The sequence below is a fragment of the Zeus faber genome, assembly GCF_960531495.2.
Source record: "Zeus faber genome assembly, chromosome: 15".
Taxonomy (NCBI): Eukaryota; Metazoa; Chordata; class Actinopteri; order Zeiformes; family Zeidae; genus Zeus; species Zeus faber.
In genome coordinates this window covers 25,875,306-25,896,934 of record NC_137194.1, presented here as the reverse complement: position 1 = coordinate 25,896,934, position 21,629 = coordinate 25,875,306, and the positions used below count along the sequence as shown (strand labels likewise).

The 21,629-nt window shown below is 43.1% G+C and overlaps 1 protein-coding gene across 2 annotated transcripts in view; it reads right to left on the bottom strand.

Annotated features, from left to right (window-relative positions):
* LOC307240681 (kazrin-like) overlaps window positions 1–21,629 on the bottom strand; it is a 152,517-nt gene that overhangs the window by 17,449 nt on the left and 113,439 nt on the right. For both annotated transcript variants that reach the window (XM_080014522.1, XM_080014523.1), the window contains exon 3: window positions 5,049–5,240. In XM_080014522.1, the coding sequence (XP_079870648.1) occupies window positions 5,049–5,240 (192 nt within the window). The remainder of the gene's footprint in view (window positions 1–5,048; window positions 5,241–21,629) is intronic.

Genomic DNA, 21,629 nt, shown 5'->3' with positions numbered 1-21,629 from the left:
GTAAAAAAACAACAGATAATCATGATAATTGACATTGATTCAAAGAAAATAGACTTGAGATGCGATGATCCATTAGGAAGAGGGATCTACCGTTCACACTGACAAGAACAGACCACGATAGATGGCTGTAACTTCCACTGCCATTGTCCTCGCTCAGAAAAGATTCCTCATCCATCACCCTCTTCGTCTCCTCTCCTCAGGTCCGAAATTGATGCGATGGAAAGAAGCTCGGCTGCGAAGGAATGCACTGAGTCTCATTATTCAGCCGCAGCTAACACAACATGGAGTAATGGGCCGGCGCAGCAAGGAGGACGGCAGTGGCGGAGTTTCAAGATGGATTCTGTTCTGATTGGTACATCGCCTTTTCTTCTCCAATGTAGATCAGAGGATGAGTCAAACAGCCCTTAGAGAGCCACTAGGGGCCACTGTAAGACAGAGTCACTCTCCCTGGAGACAAACACACAGTTGGACAGTTGCATTTAAGATATTACTACACTGCTGATAGATACTATGTACTATACAATATATACAGTATATATATACTACCTGTCCTTACTTGCTTACTTAGTTTACTTTAGGTCCTGTATGCATGTTGTGCATGTGTGTACTTTTGCACACTCACCTCATGTTTATGTGTGACTATTAGTGTGAGCATGCGCTGAGGAAGTGCCTTTTTCGGTTCCAGCACGGAGCAGTTTTCACAGCACCTTGTAGCGTAAAATGGCAGTGGAAGAAAAGGAGCAGCAGCTTGGGCTTTGGTGATACACGGTCCGTCCAACGCTCCCGGGTGACGGTCATTAGCCAAAGCTGAAACGGCTAATTAAAGTCTGGCGGAAGGGGGCTGGCTATTCTTCAACTTTGACTAAAACTGTTAAAGTCCAAGCGGAAGTCAGATGAACCAACATCTCGACCCGGACTGCCCGAGTACCTTTGCCTTTCATTATTGAAAATGTCTCTCGTCCATTTGGCAGTTCCACATCTTGTTAACGTTTTGTCTGCTCTGCATGGAGGTAGAGGAGGGTGGAAATAATGCAAGCTATTAGCCCTCTGGATGGAGGAATGGATAGAGAGACCATGGCTATCACAACAAAACCTGCAATCTTTCGTGGTCGGCAATTACCCGCCATCGAAATTACAGTGCTCAGAGGAAGATGACTGGCCCAGAGTGGGAGAGAGCGTGCAGGGCTTAACACTCAGACAGCGTGGGCAACGCTGGAATACAAAGGAAAGAGCGGGGGGAGAAATGGAGTGAAAGAAAAATACCCAAACAAAAGAGAGTGCAAACCACTGTTCCTTCTTTACATTTTCCGTTTTGTTTTCATGAGCAGCAGAAATTCTGCATGTAATTTAGCACCAAACGGTTGGAGCGAGGTTTCTCTGAACTTTCCCCCAAGTAAACAGGTATTATCTCGAGTGGTCCACAGATAGAGAGAGAGTGCCCCTGGATTCCTCCCCCGCTACCATATCGCCCTGCGATTCCGGCTTTTTTCGTTTTCCCAACAACACAAACACATGCATGAAAGAAAAACGGAACAAACACAAAGCGCGGAGCCAAAGCTGCCTTCAAAATAATTGTTGGTGGCAATACAATCATGAAACACCCCCCAATCCCCCCTGCGAAGTTGTTCCCCAAACATTGGTTTCCGTTTTTTGGGCAGACACTTTGTCTGAGCATCTGGTGAGATGTTCAGGGGACGCCAGCCTCGAAAAAATGTGAAACAGAAAACAAGCACCGAAGCACCTCGGGCTTAGGATGCACGTCAGAAGAGCACAGTGCATTGCACTACTGCATCACAGCAAGAAGGTCCTGGGTTCAATTCCCACTGGGAACGCTGTTGGCATCTCCTGATTAGGGGCCTCTCTGATAATAATGACACTAAAATCAAGCTTTTGGAGCAATAAGATAGCTTATTTGAAAGCCTGGGGGGGCAGTAGCTCAGGAGGTAGAGCAGGTTGTCTAGTAAGTAGAAGGTTGCTGGTTCAATCTCAGGCTCCCCCTGTTAGCATGCTGATGTGTCCTTGAGCAAGACACTTAACCCCCTAACTGCTCCCCGGGCGCCTCTACATGGCAGCCCACTGCTCCTAGATACCTAAAATACTAGGATGGGTAAAATGCAGAAAAATTACAAATTCCCCTGTTGTGGGACTGATAAGGGTTTATAAATAATCCCTACTCCTCAAACCTTCCTCCTCTTTTAACTATTTAGGTGGAGTGTATGCACTTAATGGAAAACAAATGTTTGGGTAGATTGTGTAAATAAGACAAAAGATGGTGTTGTCCCCAGATGTATGTCTTCAAGTTTCCTCCCTGGAAGTGGAAATGAAAACAACATACCCAGACAGCGAGCCACAATCGCTGGCACCTGCCCACCATATGCAACATTCTCGGGAAGATAATGATGCTGTTATTTGCCTAAAAGCCTTGCCAGCACCTTGGGAGACAGCATCCACAGAGTAGGGGTTTAGCACTTGCCAAGGAACTAAGATGTACCAGCCGTGCCCAAGTGCACTGTCCAGATGTGGACTGCCTTCACTACCGAATGTCAATTCAATTTTGCCGGTCCGTCACACTCCCACCACAGCCTTTGGCTAAAACAACCATGACAACTGCTATGAGAAACAATACTATCTGCAGGACCAGCATCAACAAGAAACAAGGAAAGCACTCCATGATACATTCAGTGTAACAAGCTGTTCCCACATCACAAAACAAAGTACTTTGTTGAAAAAACAGCCTTTTTCAACATCTACTTCCGGCTTAATTCCAGACCAGTTCTGCCTTGCTTACCATGCCTGGACCTTGTAAGCAAAGCCAAGCCCTCCCACTCTATAGGAATATTTAATTAGCTCTTCAATGCTGCAGAGGCCTCTGGGATCTGCAGAATGCGTTCTTCATTAGCAGGTTTGAGTCATACAAATTATGAATCTGAGTGCAGTCTGCTCTGACAGATGTTTTATTCTGTCCCGTGTTTAGTTCTCACCAGAAGCGTAGGCGGCAAGTGGCGATCATTATGTCTCATCAGCAAAGACCGCCCCTCCTGGCACTCCCAGCTGCCTGAGATGCATTCGTCTCATTCCAAATTGGTGTGTTGTGCTTTATCTCATCCCTATGGAGATACACCCATCAGCCACAACATTAAAACCACTGACAGATGAAGTGTATTCACTTCACCTGTCATACACCGGCGTGGTGTATATGGGAAAAATTGCTTCGACATACGACTGTTTTAACATACGACCATTCTTATAGAACCAATTACAGTCGTAAGTTGAGGTACCACTGTATAAGATTTGCCAATGATTCGTTTGAACAACTCTTTTTAAATGACTCGGGAGTCGGGAGTCACTCCGGCAATTAGACTAAATTGAAGTCTAAAGCAAAAAAGACTGGAAACACTGGAAACTCAAAAATTTGTAAAAGCAATACCCAGCAACACACCGTTCAAAGTTCAGTAATGGCCACACGCTCGATTCACATACGCGTCCATTGATTGGAAATAAGACAGAATAAGCCTCCTTTACGGAAAAGTTCTGTATGGAGTCCCCATATCATGTGAGACTAGGCGAACAGAATTGGTTTCGTTTTTAGACCAGCACTTCGCTACCCGTCTTCCTGCCGCTCCCGAGGCGGCCTCCGTTCCTGGATGCAACCAGCCTAACCCAAAGTTATTAAATCAGTGTGATCCTTTTCAACCTGTCCTACACTCTCTATCTCCGGAGAAGGAACTTTCTCCACCCGTTCTACCTCTCCCTGTCCGTTCCCTCCAGCTCCACTCCACGCTGGGGTGCAGCCAGTGGGCAAGGGAGGTGCTTGTGCCCGATGTCCCCGCACAGCACACCGAGCTGTCAAAGATACGTCTAGGGTCTGAGTGGCATTTTTAAGAAGAAAAATTATACAAATAAGAATATAAAGACCTGTCTTTAGCCGAGCTCCACAGTTCAGATCTGACTTGCAATTTTTCCCAATTTTTTTTTCCTAAAAAACAGATAACTTTTGAGATATTTGCACAAAGTAAATATTTGCAAAAAAAACACTATTTGTGCTTTATTTGGATTCAGCGCCACCCCATACTTTACTGCTAGTTACTGCTTCCATTCTCACACGCTGCCATTCACAGCCTTACAGGCATTGTCCCGTCAATTACTGTATACTAGGTTGAGAGTGGGGAAATTTACTGAATGACTTTTACGGAACATCGACACCGGCTCCTTTTCCCACATGACGCCAATACGGCCATTGCCAATAGATTTACAGCTTTCAGTGCAAGTGGGAAAGGGGCTATAATTGGCACTATAGTTTACCCCTGACGCTGATGAATAGACTCCAGATTTACATCCTCTTGAGGATCTTGTTACCTCACCATTGTGTGCCGTCCTTCTCGTCTCCATGAATGGGTCTGTAAAACCCAGTGAGACTATAACGGTGATCAGGCAAGGGGCTTTGATATTTCATTAATGAATAAATAACATGGTTTTGGAAGTTGTAGTTTGTTGTCTTGTGTTTCTCATCCCCTACACGTGGCTATGGTTCTCAAGTATATCAATCAGTTTTCACAGCCCTATCGTGCACTTAGACTTCTTTCGTCATAAAAAAATACACCAACTAAAGTATTCTCTGTTCTGCCTCATTCTGGGGTAGAACTATAAGCATTTCACTACTTGCAAGAACTGCAATTGATTGTAACTTCTCACGCAGTGAATAAACCTTGATTGTTTTTTAGCCAATGAGCACAGAGAACCCAAAGGAAACCAACTCTCTCTTGCACTTCGTGTCCAGCTCCAGACCTTTAAGTAAGACCTTCTCACATCAACTATCTAGATTGTTATCACCCAGCCCTGTAGGCTTCTGCAAAACCAACTGTCTGGGGTCTCACCCAGTTGCTCCATCTCCAAACACACTATCAAAGGATTGTTTTGATTGACCTGAGACTCACCTAAAACCATACCATGAGCCATTTAAATCACGCACATGAGGTTTCAAGAAGTATAGAACCAGCCATGCATTAAAACTCAGTCAAAATATTGAACTTCTTGTTGTGTGTTCCCACCTTGCAGGGCCTCCTTGGCCCGGTCCAGCTCTTGCTCCTTTTGGGCCAGCTGCACTCGGAGTTCGGTGGCAGAGAGCACGTCGGCCGAGCATCCACCCTGGGTCTCCTCCAGATCTTTACTCAGCATGTCCTTCATTTGTCGTAGCAGGTGGACCTCCTCCTGGAGCTGGACCACCTCCTCCCGCAGCAGAACTACAGGGGACAAACACACAGAGGAACGACCAGAGCAGGTTAGAACAACCACTTTTGTTCCCTGAGAGCTCGCCAGTTGTGCCGTGAAAAAGTTTCAAATTCCACATGAAGAAATAAATAATGGAAACTAGCTCTTGTGTTGCAAGATCAAAATAGTTCATCAGTTCCAGGTAGAATAGCAGCTCTGTGTTTCTCAGAACAAGGTGAAGTTTTACACCAAACGTCAGAACTATGAGTAATGATGAAAGGTTTGACTCCCTTTCGACTCTCTTGACAGGTCACTGGGTCAGAAGAGTCGGTTGGCTCTGAGCTCTCAATTCTCTCAAGAATCATTTAATTTTTTCAAAAATTTCTTTGGGTGTAATGCAAACTGTAAATCAGTCACGTTCAATATGATTTATGCCAAATGCCTTGCCCTTTTGTGCCTTATACTTTAAATTTGTCTTTAGTAATTGTTTCAGCTTGTGAACTGAAGATTCACTCGCTCGTCCACTCTTTTTGCAGAGTGACTCCAGACTCCTGAGTCGATTCGATACTTCTCTCTATCTTTCCAATGTTTTAATGGTTAACAGGATTGTGGCATAGTACCGTATGATAATCTCATAGCAAAAAATGTGCTGTGGCAGAAAAAAGGTTGAGAAACACTGTTAGCGGACCTGATAAACAGTTCCAGCTCGTTGAGATGGAGCCTGATTTATTCTGCCGACCCTGAAAGGGGAATGATTCTCATAAGTTTACGTCCCACCACTACCACCCCTCAACCCCCCATGAGTTCAGAGGGATGAAAGGCTCATTGAGGCTTATTAGCTGTAAATAACCAGAGAGAGATATACGCTACATGGTGCGAGGATAGATTTAAAACGCAGGATAGATGAAGCAGGCTGCGGTTTCAATGGTAATTGAGATGACTGTGGTGGCAAATTACTGTTGGCATTAAGCATTACATGGTTGGCTGGGTGGGTGGGTGGGTGTGTGGGTGGGTGGGGTCTGGAGGGGTAAGGAGGGTGAGGGAGAGACATTCATAATGTTATGTATGTAAATGTAATTTAGCTTTCAAGTTTCCTGCTGGAACCACTCAGAGGGGACAGTAATGCTTACATAATGAAAAGGCGTGACTGTTTAATATGAGGAGACTGGTGCTAGGATCACACACACACATACACATACTCCTACACATACACACACACACAATTTGTGCAATATTGTGTAATAGCACTGCTATAACACAATAGTAAGTACATAGTAAGTACTTTATCCTATATCAATTATTTATTCTGTGCATAGAATATTGATTGATATGATTATTTTTTTTAATGTATATATTATTAATCTATTATTTATTATCATGTATATATTATTTTAATATGTTTATTGTAAATGTATATACAGTATATGTATATATTACATATCTGATTATTCTTCAGACTGTTTTTTTATGCTAATTGTCTGTAGAGCTATGCACCAATCCTCACACCTTGTATATTCAATTGTCCTTAAAATAATAAGAATAAACTGAATATGATTTTGATAGCTCCCTCTGGCTGTTTTCTCCTCACAATCTCTGCTATTCTGTGCATTCTGCGGCTTGTGAATATTTTAGAATTTTAAAGGAGAATTATTTGAGTAATTCTGTTATATTTAGTTATTTCCTTGGGCCACACTCTTCGTCTCCGTCTCCTTCTTCTACAAAGTGCAGCAGAATAAATTATGCGGCGGGGTTTAGGTTTTCGGGAAAGGGGGCTGTCATCGGGAGCTTGCTTTGTGAATCCTAGAGCGCTTAATTTAGAAGCAATTGTTGCCTAAATTATAGACGTCCCAGCCATTTATGTACATTTTCCAGTGAAAGTTCATCCCCAGTTCAGCAGTTCCTGAACAGGAAGATGTGGAAGGTTATTATAGTCATTTGCTGCTCCTTTCCCTTTGCTAATGAACAAGATATTGCTGGGGATACTTAATGGGAATTACTCTCCAAGCGGTCAGTCCTGTCACGGTCACTTCTGTCAGTTCTGTGAGTACTGTCAGTTCTGCTCAGAAATATTAAGACATATTAACGCTGTTGACACCTACAGTGTTGACGTTGTTGTGATTTCAGTGATTGACAAGCACCTAAATCTCCAACAACAACACGATCACCAAACGGCCTGAATACCAACATAACTGATCACTCCACTTCCTATAGAGTACCTTTAAGCTTCCTATAGAGTTTCTATAGAGTTTCCATTGGCTGAGACTTTTTACAGAGTTCCTATGGGGTTCCTATATGCTCCCTATATACAGTACTTCCTATATACTTCCTACTGTATAGACGTCCTATAAGCTTTATATAGACTTCCTATAGACTTGATATAAGCGTCCTATAGCGGCTATAGGCGTTCCTATAGGCTTCGTATAAGCTTCCTATAGACTTCCTTTAAGCTTCATATAGACTTCCTATAAGCTTACTATGGAATTCCTATAAGCTTTCTACGGACTTACTATAAGCTTCATACAGACTTCCTATAACTCTCCTCCAGACTTCCTATAAGCCCGCTAGAGACTTCCAGCTTCCTATAAACTTCCTACAGGCTTTGCATGAGCTTCCTATAGACTTCCTATAAGCCTCTTATATACTTCCTATTGACTTCCTATAGACTTTCTATAAGCCCTCTATAGACTCCCTATCAGCTTCTTATAGACTACCTATAGGCTTCATATAAGCTTCCTATAGACCTCATATAGACGTCCTATAAGCTTCCTGTAGACTTCCTATGGACACTCGCTATAGCCCTTACGACAGTGTTTCCAACCTTTTTACAGTGAAATAATCCCACGATTCACCGCTATCGTGTTAACCACGACAAAGGTCAGAAACATCTGCTTACTATTATGATCTACTATACTAATAGTTAGTGTTACAGTGGTACCTCGACTTACGACTGCATCTACTTATGACTAATCCAAGATACGAGCAGCGATAGTCGCAAAAATTTGTATCTACTTGCGACCAACTGCTCCAAGATACGACCGTGGAAATTTGCAGTTGGCGCGTCGGCGGCCAGTCAGCAGTCAGTCAGCAGTCAGTCAGCAGCCAGTCAGCAGTCAGTCAGCAGTCAGTCAGCGGGCGACCTACATTGTGTGTGCACGCAGTTTGTGGCTTATCAATATTTTTTTGAAACTATAATATTTTGAAACCAAGAAGGAAATCATAGAAAAATATGAGCGTGGTGTATATGGGAAAAATTCGACATACGACTGTTTTAACATACGACCGTTCTTATAGAACCAATTACAGTCGTAAATCGAGGTACCACTGTATAAGATTTGCCAACGATTCGTTTGAACAACTCTTTTTAAATGACTCGGGAGTCGGGAGTCACTCCGGCAAGTAGACTAAATTGAAGTCTAAGGCAAAAAACACTGGAAACACTGGAAACTCAAAGATTGGCCATTTGTAAAAGCAATACCCAGCAAGACACCATTCAAAGTTCAGTAATGGCCGCACGCTCGATTCACATGAGCGTCCATTGATTGGAAATAAGACAGAATAAGCCTTCATAAAGTAGAAAGAAATACAATTGTTAAGCCTTCTTTTGATCCATCCAACACCTAAAACCAGCAAATCAGAGTTCGAGCCCACAATTACACGGCTGAATCAATGGCATTCTATTAAAGAAAAACAAACAAAAACTTCCCCGAGAGTCTGTCCATTTAGCCAAGATATTCAAGGTGTCAGGCATCCAAGCGACTTGCTGCAAATGACATAATGGAGTGTAATGTAAAATATTGATTCAGTATATTATGTTAAAATATTGGTAAATTTTGGTTTTAACATTGTTCTTGGATGGGGGCTCTTCCATCCGTAAAATATAACAAATTGGCTTGATTAACAGAGGGATGAGAGGAAACCCTCGGGATGAAGCTCCATCTCTTTCTCTTTCGCTCTCTCTCTATCTCTCTCTCTCTCTAAGAATCCATCGTCTTTTGAACTTCTCATCGCCACCTGGTCCCCAGTGCCTGACGCAGCTACTGGAGCACAGCACCGCTGCCGAAAAAACATCCAGGAAATCTGTGAGAAAATAAAACCTTCAAATGTCGTCAGTGAACAGGGTTTTTGAAGCCTAATTTGGCATTTGCATGGTGGGGTGAGTGATTGTGGACTAAATAGGAAACAATACATTGCTCTTGGGGATAAAGTGTTCTTGTTCTGGCTGAAATATGAATACGGCGATAAAGTTCAAATGTAAATAAAATGTTCATTATGAACCGAATCAGTTCATTCTTCCAATACCATTTAACATTACATGAGGTCATTGCTCAGATGCTTTTCTCCAAAGCAACTTTCAACTTTGTACACGCATGGAGGCAGGCATGCCAGGCTCAGCAGGAGCATTAAGGCTGCGTTTACACCGCAAACTGAAATGACCTAATTCTGATGTTTTGCCCACATGTGTCACAGATCGGATATGTATTATTAACGTCTAAACAGGAAACAAACACATGGATGGATTCAGATATTTTCAGATCGGTTTTGGGCCACATTTCATATGTGGAAGTAAACCTGGTACGAATCAGATATCAGCTAACGCCACTTCCATCTCAACGCATAGATCAGAATTTGACGGTCTTTGCGATCTCAAACGTCATCAATGCGAAGATCATGACGTGTGCAGGTGGCGAGAGTTCAAACAAAACTTTAATTACACTGTTTCAAATGTGGTGGAGGACGATGGCTCAAGCCAACTGAGTGTTGCCGAGGTAACATGCCGGTGGGGAGAGGAGTCAGTGCAGGATTAAATCAAAGGCATCCATAGAAATAAATGTTTAGAAAAAATGAATACAATTTGATTCATACGATGAATACCTCGAAAGACTTTTTTGAAAAACCAGCTTGAATTATAATTTATTTTTAACTTGCATCCATGGAAGAGGGCGAATGGGCTGTGTTCATAGGCTCAAGTATGAAGTGGGCATGGAGGGTTGATTTTGAGCAATTTTTTTTTACTGTATGATTTAAACACAAGAATCCCTTATAGATGATGTCGGTGTTAAAAAAGAATCGCAAGTGGTCATTAAGACCTATGGTGTAAAAGCTGCGTAAGGCAACGCAAGAAATGTGTGCGTTTTAAATTGTAAAACGCCGCGCGTATGTGCAGTGCAATTCCTGGTGTTTCCCACAGAGGCGCTCAATAGAAATATGATTCAACAAACGACACAACTGAAGAAGTATAGTAATCGAAATACAGATATTTTTGGAAATGTAGTATTTTCACTGCGTTTTGGCCTCCACACGAAAAACAGAGCTTTAGGAATTGGACACAAAGCTTTTGGAAAAGGCCGTCGCCCTCTGTGTTGTTCGCCATGTCTCCATTTAAACTTCATTATAGTCTCTCTGTCATCTTTCTCTCTCTCTCTCTCTCTGAGGAGGAGTTGGACGTGTGTGAGCTGACAGCGTGGTCATTTGTTTGTGCCACAAACTTTAAGCAGTTCACTGTTTTTTCTGTCTTTTCTGTTCTATATTCATGTTGTAGTAATTTGTGTGAGTTGTAGTGTAACTTTTTTCTTAATTTATTTTTTTATTTTTAGTTTACTTTTAAGTTTTGTTGTCTGTTTGGTGGCGGGTGTTGCCGTCATGGCGTTCAGCCCGACGCCGGCGTTGTCCCTGCGGCACGGAGTGGGGGTCCAGTCGGAGCCAGGTCCTGGAGGCTGTGGCCCAGAACTTGTCTTTGCCGCTAGAGTGAGCGGGTGATGGTGGTTTTTGTGAAGCAGGAGCACTTTGTGATCCAACTGGTGGACAGCAGCATCACAGTGGACAGCCTGTTTGTGCAGGTGATGCCGCTTGCGCTGCCCTCCAACAGGGTGGAGTCCTCCCGTTGACCCCCTACAGGGCAGAGGACTGTGAGGAGGAATCCATCGCACAGCTCCTTCAGGGGCTCCCTCAGCTGGGAGAGGAGGAGGAACTCACCACCGAGGTGGGGCAGATGGTACTGGGCAAGGTGCCTGGAGTGGACAGGCTTCCTGCTGAGTTTCTCAGACACTTCTGGAGCTGCGTGGGGCAGGACCCACTGGACGTCCTGCTGAAATGTGTGGGGAGGGGCTCCCTGCCGGCCTCCTGTCGTCGGGGTGCCCAAGAAGGGAGACCTGGCGCTCCTGAGTACATGTTCCCCTCTCTGACGGTCTTGCATGCTGTGGAGGGGTGGACAGAGTAGAGGGGTCAAGTCCTGTCCTTCACAACTCCACAACTGGGCCGCTTTGAGAGAGTGGGGAAGAGAGCAGCCTACCAAACCTGCACCAAGGTGCTTAACCTGCGCTCACTCAGAGGGGTGGGGGCCTCCAGGTGGACGGACTCCTTTGGCCCAAACTCTTGCCCCAGGGGCAGCTGGCGTTCCATGTACAAGCCCCCCATCGATAAAAGGACGGGGGATCTCCAGTGTAGGGTGGTGCATAGGATAATAGCCACCAAGGCACGCCATGGCGCATCTGGATCCAGGAAGAGGGGAGGGCTGTCCATTCTGCCAAGATGGAGAGACTGTGGAGCAGCTTTCTTGTGGTGTGCGAGGCTCGCAGGGACGGTGTCAGAGGCTAGGTTTGTTTTTTCACTGCAGTTGTTTATTTTTAGCTCCAGGTACGCAGCAAACAGAAAGTGGGTCCATGTTCTGATGATTTTTTTTAGTTGTGATGATTTTAGTTTTCTGACTTTTTAGTAATTTGTGTGAGTTGTAGCGTAACTTTTTTCTTAATTTATTGTTTAGTTTTAGTTTATTGTTAAGTTTTGTTGTCTGTATGGTGGCGGGTGTTGCGTCAGGAGCGGCACGGAGCCCGAGTCCAGTCAGACCCGGTATGAGTGTGGAGCCCGGTCCTGGAGGCTGTGGCTTTGCCAGCTATGAAAGACTAGGAAGAACCAGGAACAAGGATCCAGGAACAAGGCTCTCTAGACCCGGTTCTCATGCTGACCAGCCTGCTGGCAGCTTGCCTTCGGGTGGAGTTTACCTTCTACACCCTCACGTAAGCTGGAGGCCAGACAGGTCCTATGTACCGTAAAAGAAAATGTCCTACAGCTTCTGATTATGACCATTAAATAATTACACAAGTATTTATTTATTTGTTTTTCTCTATTTTTGTAGTTTATCTTCTTCATACACTTGACTTTCATATTAGATTTTTTTTTTTTACAGTTTATTTTTTTTCATAATCTCTATTTATACATGCATTTATGTATATGGATTTATTTATATATGGATTTATTTATATATGGATTTATTTATATTTACTTATTTTCATAATTCTCATTTTATCCATTTATCTTTTTTCGATTGCAATCACTATTGTTACTTTTAATGTATTTGTTCATTTATTTTATTAAATTACTTCTATTATCAACAATAATACTGCTCATTGTGTCTTTGTTTAGCTTATGTAGTTAATGGTTATTTATTATGTTGTGTATGTTCTCACATTCTCTTATTGTTTCATACTCAAAACGCTAAGCAATGTGTTTTGGATGTTTGTTCAATAAAACATTTTATTTTAAATCTCTCTCTCTCTCTTTCTCTCTCCCTCTCTCTCGCTGTCTCTCTCTCTCTCTCTCTCCCTCTCTCTCTATCTCTAGTCCTGGTGATGTGTCAGTTTGCCCAACAGGTGACTGGGTGCAGCCATTATCCACCATGACACCTGACACACACACACAAAGCTGCTGCACATCACACAAGGTCTTCCCTTTCAAAACGTCCATCCCAGACATCTGCAACTTTCTCTCTCTCCCTGATCTCCTTTCTTTTTCCCCACTCACCCGATGATTTCCTCTCCTTCTCGGTGAGGTGAGGGGAGTTTTTGGGAGGTTTCCAGGATCAGTCAGTGAGGCCCTTTCTCAAACACACTTGTACGCAGACAAGTAGTAGTTGGAGCTACTACTTCTTGTTGGTGACCAACAAGTAATGGGACCAAGTGTGTTCTCTCTCTCTCTCTCTCTCTCTCTCTCTCTCTCTCTCTCTCTCTCTCTCTCTCTTTCTCTCTCAGGCTCTCGTCCTGGTGATGTGTCAGTTGTCTCAGTGGCCACTAGGGGGCCGTAATTACACTTGGCTGAGAATTGATGGAGAGCGACAGCAGAGCGTCCAGAGGGCGGAAATCTTTAGATTGGATTGGCTCTCACGCCCTCCCCTACTCAGGGGAGGGGGAGAAAAATAGAGTGGGGGTTCAATTTTCAGTCCTTTATGGAAGACAAAATCAATTAACAGACCACGGTGCTCCCACGGAAACAGCTGGGGTGGGGGGATCAGTGGAAGATAAATGATGATGCTCTGAATGGAAGCTTGAATCCATAAGATACCGTCGAACCCTGTGTTTTTCAAACTAGTTTCAGGAAGTCAAGCCATGGACTGGTCTCACTCACACACACACACACACACACACACACACACACACACACACACAGAAAAAAACACACAGACACTTTGGCAACACTTAAACACATGTTGACAAGATGCAAAGTAACTTCCCACCCATGCATACACACACATACACAATCACACAAACACACACAGACAGACAGATACACACACACACACATAAACACACACATAAACACCCAACAAAAAGAACACACTTGCCGATGCCAACTACCGACCCATACACAAACACACTCACACACAGACATAAACACACACACATACAGAAAAAGTTCATAAAAGGTGAAATTTTATATTTATGTACGTTTTGATGATATTTTACATTTTGTCTAAAATCTTACGTCCTTAATTTAATGGCGTTTATATTTAATGAAAAAAGTCAATAATAAAAATCTGAACATCACTTTCTGCCACACACATTAAGTAAAACACACAAACACACACACACACACGCATGAACGCACGCATGAGTTTCTCTCTGGAACACTCAGTCGATCCACATAAGCAGAACAATCTGTCGGTCGCCTGAGGACATGATGATGATGGGGTCACGTCTGATGAAAGTGAATTTTGTGGGGAAAAAAGAGAAAAAAACAAGGGGTCCAATACACTGCCTTGAGGGCACTGCATCCCAGAAATCAGCTGCTAATGGGCTGTTGACAGGGATGTGTGTGGGTTGTGATTCAGATCAATGGAAGCAGAGTTCCGGTCGATAGGCGGGTAAAAGCCAAGGGGGGGGGGGGGGCTGTTAGGCCTGGTCCTGTTGGTGTTATGGAACTTCTGAGGCAAATTTAAAACATTAGATGTGATTGGCATTGATTTGTAAAATATGAAATATCAACATAGCAAAAACAGCAAAAAATGTAAGAAGTATTGTTTTCACGTTTCATGAACTCTCGAGTAAAAATAATTTCCGCTCCGGTGCTTTCCGCATTTTTGAGCTGCGTTCCAATTTCAATGGATTTCTATGGCTCTCCCTGCTGCATGATGTGTTTTTTCCCCACACATTATTTTTTTAAACAAAACACTTATCTTAGCATTAAAACTTCAACACTTTCATGTCTTGATGAAAAGATACTTGACAAGAAGGAATAATCTGATGATCCAAGCTGGTATCGTGAATTACAACATTTTCTATACATCAGTTCTGTCTCTTTGTGACTGAACAACTACAGCCTTTTAACAATGAGTTGTGGAAGATTAACTCAGTTCTTTTCTCAGATTTGATATGGTTAAGTGAAATTATATTTTACTGAGAGATGTACATATGGAAACATGTGAACACCTCCTAAGGTATCAGGGAGACGACTGTATCGTCGTCCTGGGTCGATTTGACTGTCACTATGCAGATGACTCCATGCTAAATGGATCACGGTGCCAAACATCTCTGATCGACCGAGTTTCGACCGACTCAATTAACTCAAGTCAGTCAATATATAAAGAGAAAGGGAGAGTAGAAGATGTATGAGTAAAGAACTGATCTTGATCCAAAGTACAATATTATCTGAGATATAAAATGTTAAACTAGAAACTGCACTTCCACAAAGTCTAGTGAGCCATTCAGCTCTTTGATTTTCAGGTGAATCCACCATCTCTAAACTTTAAATGGCTGCTGTGTTCATTTTCCATCTCCATTACTGAAGTTAAGTTAGTGAGTAGAGCGAGTGAAATTTGGCTTCGCTTATCACTTTACAGCATGGTGTAGCTAATGTGCAACATTAAATAACGACTACCCACACCCCCATTTTCCATTTGGAGGAAAACTGAGGACACAAAATTGACTGGACTTGGCCTTTAAATGGAGTGGGAAGATTGTATAATGATACAGTTTTTTTATCTGATGATTTGGTGTGCCTCCCTACTGTAGGAGAGCCATTTCAATGGTTATGTCTCCCATCCAGTGACTGGACTTCTAACCTGCCAATGACAATCTAAAAACCCACTGTGAAACATTACACAATGTCATATATCCCCACGCCCGCAAAGCCTATTTCATGCTCCAGCTCCCCTGCGCAATGGGGGCAGAAGTGGTGGGAGATGGGGGTTAGAGTGGAGCTCAGCAATGGGAAAATATCTGATCAGTGGGGTAGATAGGCAGTCATCTGAGCTGCATTCCACCCCAATCTGGCTCCATCGCCTTGGGAACCTCCATCATGCACTTGGCCATCAAGGCCGATGGATACTATCAGCCACACTGGCTGGAACTTGCGGTTCTCAGACATTGAAGAACTCTTCAATGTCCAATAAACATTACATAAACCATGTGATTTTAAGCAAAAGATTAGCATCCATACACTGGTTGACTCTTGAGGAAGTTTTGTGTTTACTTTGGCAAACAATGACACAGTGCTGCCTTTGTTAGGGTTGTCTATTTTGTGGGTCTTACATAACCAGCACTCTCTCTTTTATTCTCTCTCTGACAGTCGGGACTCGCTCTGTATTGAGTGCTGCTAATCCACGACAACAATGTGTTTGTGTTTGAACCTGTCTCCCAGTTCATGAGGGTCAGGGAAATACAAACAGTGGGATTACACTGTCCTGAAGATACAGATGGACTGATACAGCAAACACAATGGTGAATGTACTTGTCAGGATGATGAGCAGCAATGCATTATGTGTGGATGTATGTATGTATGGATGAATGTATGTATGTACTGTACCTATGTATGGATCGCTGCATGTTCTCCCTATGTTCAGTGGGGAAACGTGGGTTTCCACTGGTTTCCCATGCCACAAAGAGACATGCACGTTACGGTCAGACGCTCATGCCGACGGCCCCTGAGCAAGGCATCAGTCAAGATCTGGAGTTGGTCCCCGGGCGCCTAGATACGTAAGACACTAGGATGGATCAAATGCAGATAACTAGTTTCCACGAGAGGGATCGATAAATGTCTGGATACTTTTTGGTCTATACTGGCTATTTGTTTTACATTTGGCTATTCTTGTTAAATTCTGGACAAATTCATTGCATTTGAAAATGTATGGATACTGATTCTGACGGGTTGATGGATGGGTGGTTGGGTGGATGGATGGAATAAGTGAAAGGCGTTTGGATTGAATGGATGGAAGGAAAATCAACATGGATGGATGGATGGAAAAGTTGGGTGGATGGAAGAGAGAAGGTGTAGAAAAGAGAATGGGCGTATGGGATATACAGAAGACAAAAGAAATGTTTGGAAAGGGGGGAGGGAAAGACCGACAGATGGAAGGAAGGACAGAGGGATAGAAACATGGAGGTAGGCGATGAAGGAGAGGATTTTGGTTCAACCCGAAGTCATTAAAACGTCAGCCAGATAGGGCGGTCAGAGACGGCCAGCGAGCCAAGATGGCCGCCGAACCTCAGAAGAGAAAATAAGATGATGCTATGAGCATCTGTGCTCTAGCTTTGTGTCTTAATCCACTCCGTGCTATCCATCATCTCCCTTCTTTCTACCACTTCATTGGGTTAGCTGCTGTTCATCTGCCAAAGAGACGCCACTATAAATAACCCTTCGACCCTTTAATGGAGCTTGAGATTGCCAAAAATGTGCAATACCGTCTGTGTTTTTGGGGAGAAATCAAATTACCTAAACCTGACTGACGTGATATTTGCATCTAAACTAATTAAACAATATTCTACTACAGAGAACGATTTAGAGCTTACATCCTGTGATTCTGCTCTGCTCTGAATACAAATTCCGGCGTCGGGACGGACCGTAATTGCTGCTGTCATGGTCATGGTTGATGAGATGCGATCGTAATTATAATTTCAACATTTATGAACATGTCACTCTATTGTAAATTTTTTAAGTGAAATGTAGAAACACATGAACTATTTAGAGAGCTTATGCTGTTAAATACTAGAGCTGAATACTGTTGATCGATGTATTTGTTGCTAAATGTGCTTTATTTTAGCCACATTTTATTATTGGTCAGAGATGTAAGAAAAATTTAAGCAGAATTTAGTTGAATTTTTCTGTACCTTTGCTTTTCATTTATTAGAAAAAAATATATATTCTGTAAATATATACTATTATATTACTAGAATAAGCAAGATCTGTAATAAACAGAATTTACATTGAATGTAACAGGCAAGCGGCTTATCCAAAGGTGAGTGTGCGAAAGGTAAAGAAAGTAAATTACATAATTAAAAAAATATGTAAAGAAATGTATTCAATATTTAAATAATAGATGCATGAATACAATAATAACAATGTAAATAGAAGAATAAATACATATCATTTTATAATAATAATTAAAAAATATATAGTAAAAATAAATAAAATAATGGATACATTATAAACAAATAAATTCATAAAAAAATATCATGAAATAAATAGAAAAATGTCATATTTACAGTGGGTGAATGAATAAATGTGCAGGTATGTGGCAGGGTCATTTATTGTTTGTACATCCCCACAAGATGAACACTGTGTGTGTGTGTGTGTGTGTGTGTGTGTGTGTGTGTGTGTGTGTGTGTGTGTGTGCGTGTGCGTGTGCGCGTGCGCGTGCGTGTGTGTGTGTGTGTGTGTGTGTGTGTGTGTTTGGTTTGGACTCGACCTTTAGCACAAATGTCTAACTGTGCTGGTGATTTATAGTTGTGGCCAAAACATGAGGGCGATGTAGGGCCGACACAGATATTTCAACATGTCGACTTCACCTCGCTTTCTCTTTTTTCATTTCTCCCTCTCTCTCAATTTTCAGTTTTCCCTCATTCTCTCCATAGTGTAATTCCCCCACAAACACACAAAAACATCCACAAACAGCTGAGGAACATTGTGCTGCCAGCCAGTAAACACCATGACAAACCATCAAATTAATGTTTGTTTTTCAGTTTTGGCAGACATTTTCTTTTTTTAACCAAAAAGGTCTTTGAAATGTCAAGTCCGGAATTAAACAATCAATTTCTTCAAATAAATGACTGTTTCAAGCTGCTTTCACACATGAACTCCGGACAATCAGGTCCGGACATTGTCCGGAGTTGCCCTTTCACACATATAACACACAACCGGAGATTGTCTGTGCCAGACGCGTTTACACTTACAGTACCTGGAAATACTCTGCTTGGTTAAGACGAGGGGTGGAGCCTGGGTAGAGCATGCAGGAGGCAGGATGTGACTCAATGATGCATGACGCTGTGGAGTTTGACAACACACCCATGATGGCCGTCGAGGCTACTGACTTATCAGTAATTGTGACTTTTTTTGTCCTCGTATGTAAATGACCCTTCTTCACCCTCGGAGAGTGGGCGTGTTGATGACGTCTCTATCATGTGCCATTTGCATGAGAGAGATGTCATCAACACGCAACACGCCCACTCGCTCTCTGTGAATGCTCCAGACAATCACCTGCTTCATTCACACATACCCCTAAATCGGACATTACGCAGCGCTCGAGTGCTGCCTGGGTAAAGTCAGGTAGATGTCCAGTCCAACTGATTCAGACATTTGCGTTTACACATGCAGCTCCTCCGGGTAATGTCCTGATAATTTCAGGGTTACAGTACATGTGTGAAAGCAGCTTCAGAAGAGAAACCAACAATCTGCAGTGACCAAGAGGATAAAGTTATTGGTTCAGGAGACTTAGTATTCAGTAATTTCTTCTGTGATAAATGAGAAATGAAAAGGTTTGATGAATAAAGAGCTTTAAGGATAAAGTCAAAAACTGAAGAATCAGTTGAGATTTTGAAGGAGGCGAATGACAAATTATTATTCCAACTTGATATTGAAAAAGCAAAATAAAGAAGAGATGATGTCATCTATGAGCACGTGAAGCAATGCGAAGCGAAACAATGATATTTTAGTTATTTTCGTGATTGTTACAGAAACAAGCAGCTGATAAAGAAGCCTTTGAATTAAAGTGGAAATCCATCATACACTTTTTTCTTGTTGTTTTCTGTGAATGTTCATCCATATCGACAGTTGACGGACCAAAACTCGTGATGAACAACATGAAGAGGAGCACATGCACAATGCTAATACATTGAATGTCTTTGTGGTGCGGGGGTGATGTGGTTTGAGTAGCCACACCTGTCCTGGGTCTAGGTAACTGGTGCCCAGGATAGGCTTCGGCCGATTTACAATTAAATTGTCTGTCGGTAATCGAGTCCGTCATTGGCGATCGACTCTATCGATTGCGATTGACATTGATGACAGAAATATCCTTTTTTTTATCAGACAGGAAAAATCTGAGAATTGAAAGGATGTAAGTGCAGTTTACCATGATCTCAAACTGGAGCAGAAAGAGGGAGAGGAGGAAAGAGGGAGAGAGGGGGCGGAGGGTCTCCCCCTCTCCGCTCAGAGCTGTCCAGTAACCACTGGTGATTGGGCCTCACTTCCCCTCTACGGTCCCATACAGTGGGGACCATTGTCGGTCCCCGCAGCTTTCCTTTGCTATGGGACTTAATTCAGTACTGGATGTTTTTGTGAAAATACTTTGCTTGTAAATAATAATTCCTGCACTTCTGGAATGGGGAGATCGTGGACCATGCTGTTTCGGGGAACCAGGCCCCCTGGACCAGATTTGTTTTGTTTGTACTTTTTTGTTGGTTTGAGGTACCTGTGAGGGAACACTGTTTCAGAGGGGAGGGTTTAGCCAGGGATTCTCCCTGCCCTCAGTCTCAGGACTCAGTATTTTGATCAATAAACCAAGAGGGGGAGAATGAGACAAATGAACATAGAAATAAGCAACATGTGCTTGAAAAATGGAAACATAGAAACATTAAATGACAGCATGTATTTGACAAAACATAATGAAATTAATTTGCCTCTTCCTGTGATAGTTATAGCAGTAAAGGAGACAAAGGAGGAGGGCACAATCAGGAGGGTGTTCGGGGAAGTGTTTGTAGCAGATGCTGGTAGTGTGCGTGTGTGTTGATGTACTGTATGTGTTTGATGAGTCCATTATGTGTGATGTGTCCACCGTGATTGGTCCCAATTAGTTAAGGATGTATGAGGTCAGAATTATATCGTAGCACCTCCAAACAGCAAAAAAGTAATCGCAGCCACACAGACACCCTACGACTGCAGGAACGCTCTGAGCTCAATGCACCACATTGTCCCCAACCCATAGAGAAGCCGTGAACCGACATCGCAACACCCCGGGCTGCACAACCCAGTCCCAGAGAGCACAAAATCACCCTGCACCCCTGAAGGGCACATATACAACACACCCTCATGTGCAGGCATAAGACGCACCTGCAAGTACAGATCCCCGGCGGGGCACAGACCACAGATCCGGAGCCAGGCCCTGCAGCCGATAGACCGACACCCCGGCGGAACTGCCTGCCCAGGAGGCAAGCCGGCAGGACTCCCATACCCACTCACGCCCCACGTAGAGGTGAGGCCTGCCCGACCGCAATGCAGGATGCCCCACCTGGCCACAAGCCTGGGCATCACTTGGCACAGGGCAGCCCAACATCAATCCCCAACAGAGCAGACAGTCCGACATGCGGCCCCTCCACCACCCCCATGACGACGAGCCACTACTGTCTGTTTCTAATCAAATCACAGCTAAACAATTTATCAAATATGGGATTATTCTAAATGAAATATTCTCACAGATTACCACTTCAATTTTGTGGCCACTGTGAAGGAAATTACACACCAAGACTCATGATGATACCACACTGGACTCAACCGGCCACACACACGTACATAGACACAGAACCACACACACATAAACACAAATATGCACACACGTAAACAAACACACACATATGAACGCACAAATATATACACACAACCACACACGCACACACATCAACACATGTATATACACACACACAACCACACACACCTACGCACATGAATATACACACACAACCACACATAAACACAACCACACACAAACACAAATATATATACACAACAACCACACACACACACAGACACATATACACACAAATATTCACCCTCAACCACACACACACACACACACACACACACACACACACACACACACACACACACACACACACACACACACACACAACCGCACTTGATATGCACAAGGTGTGGCCCAACATTTC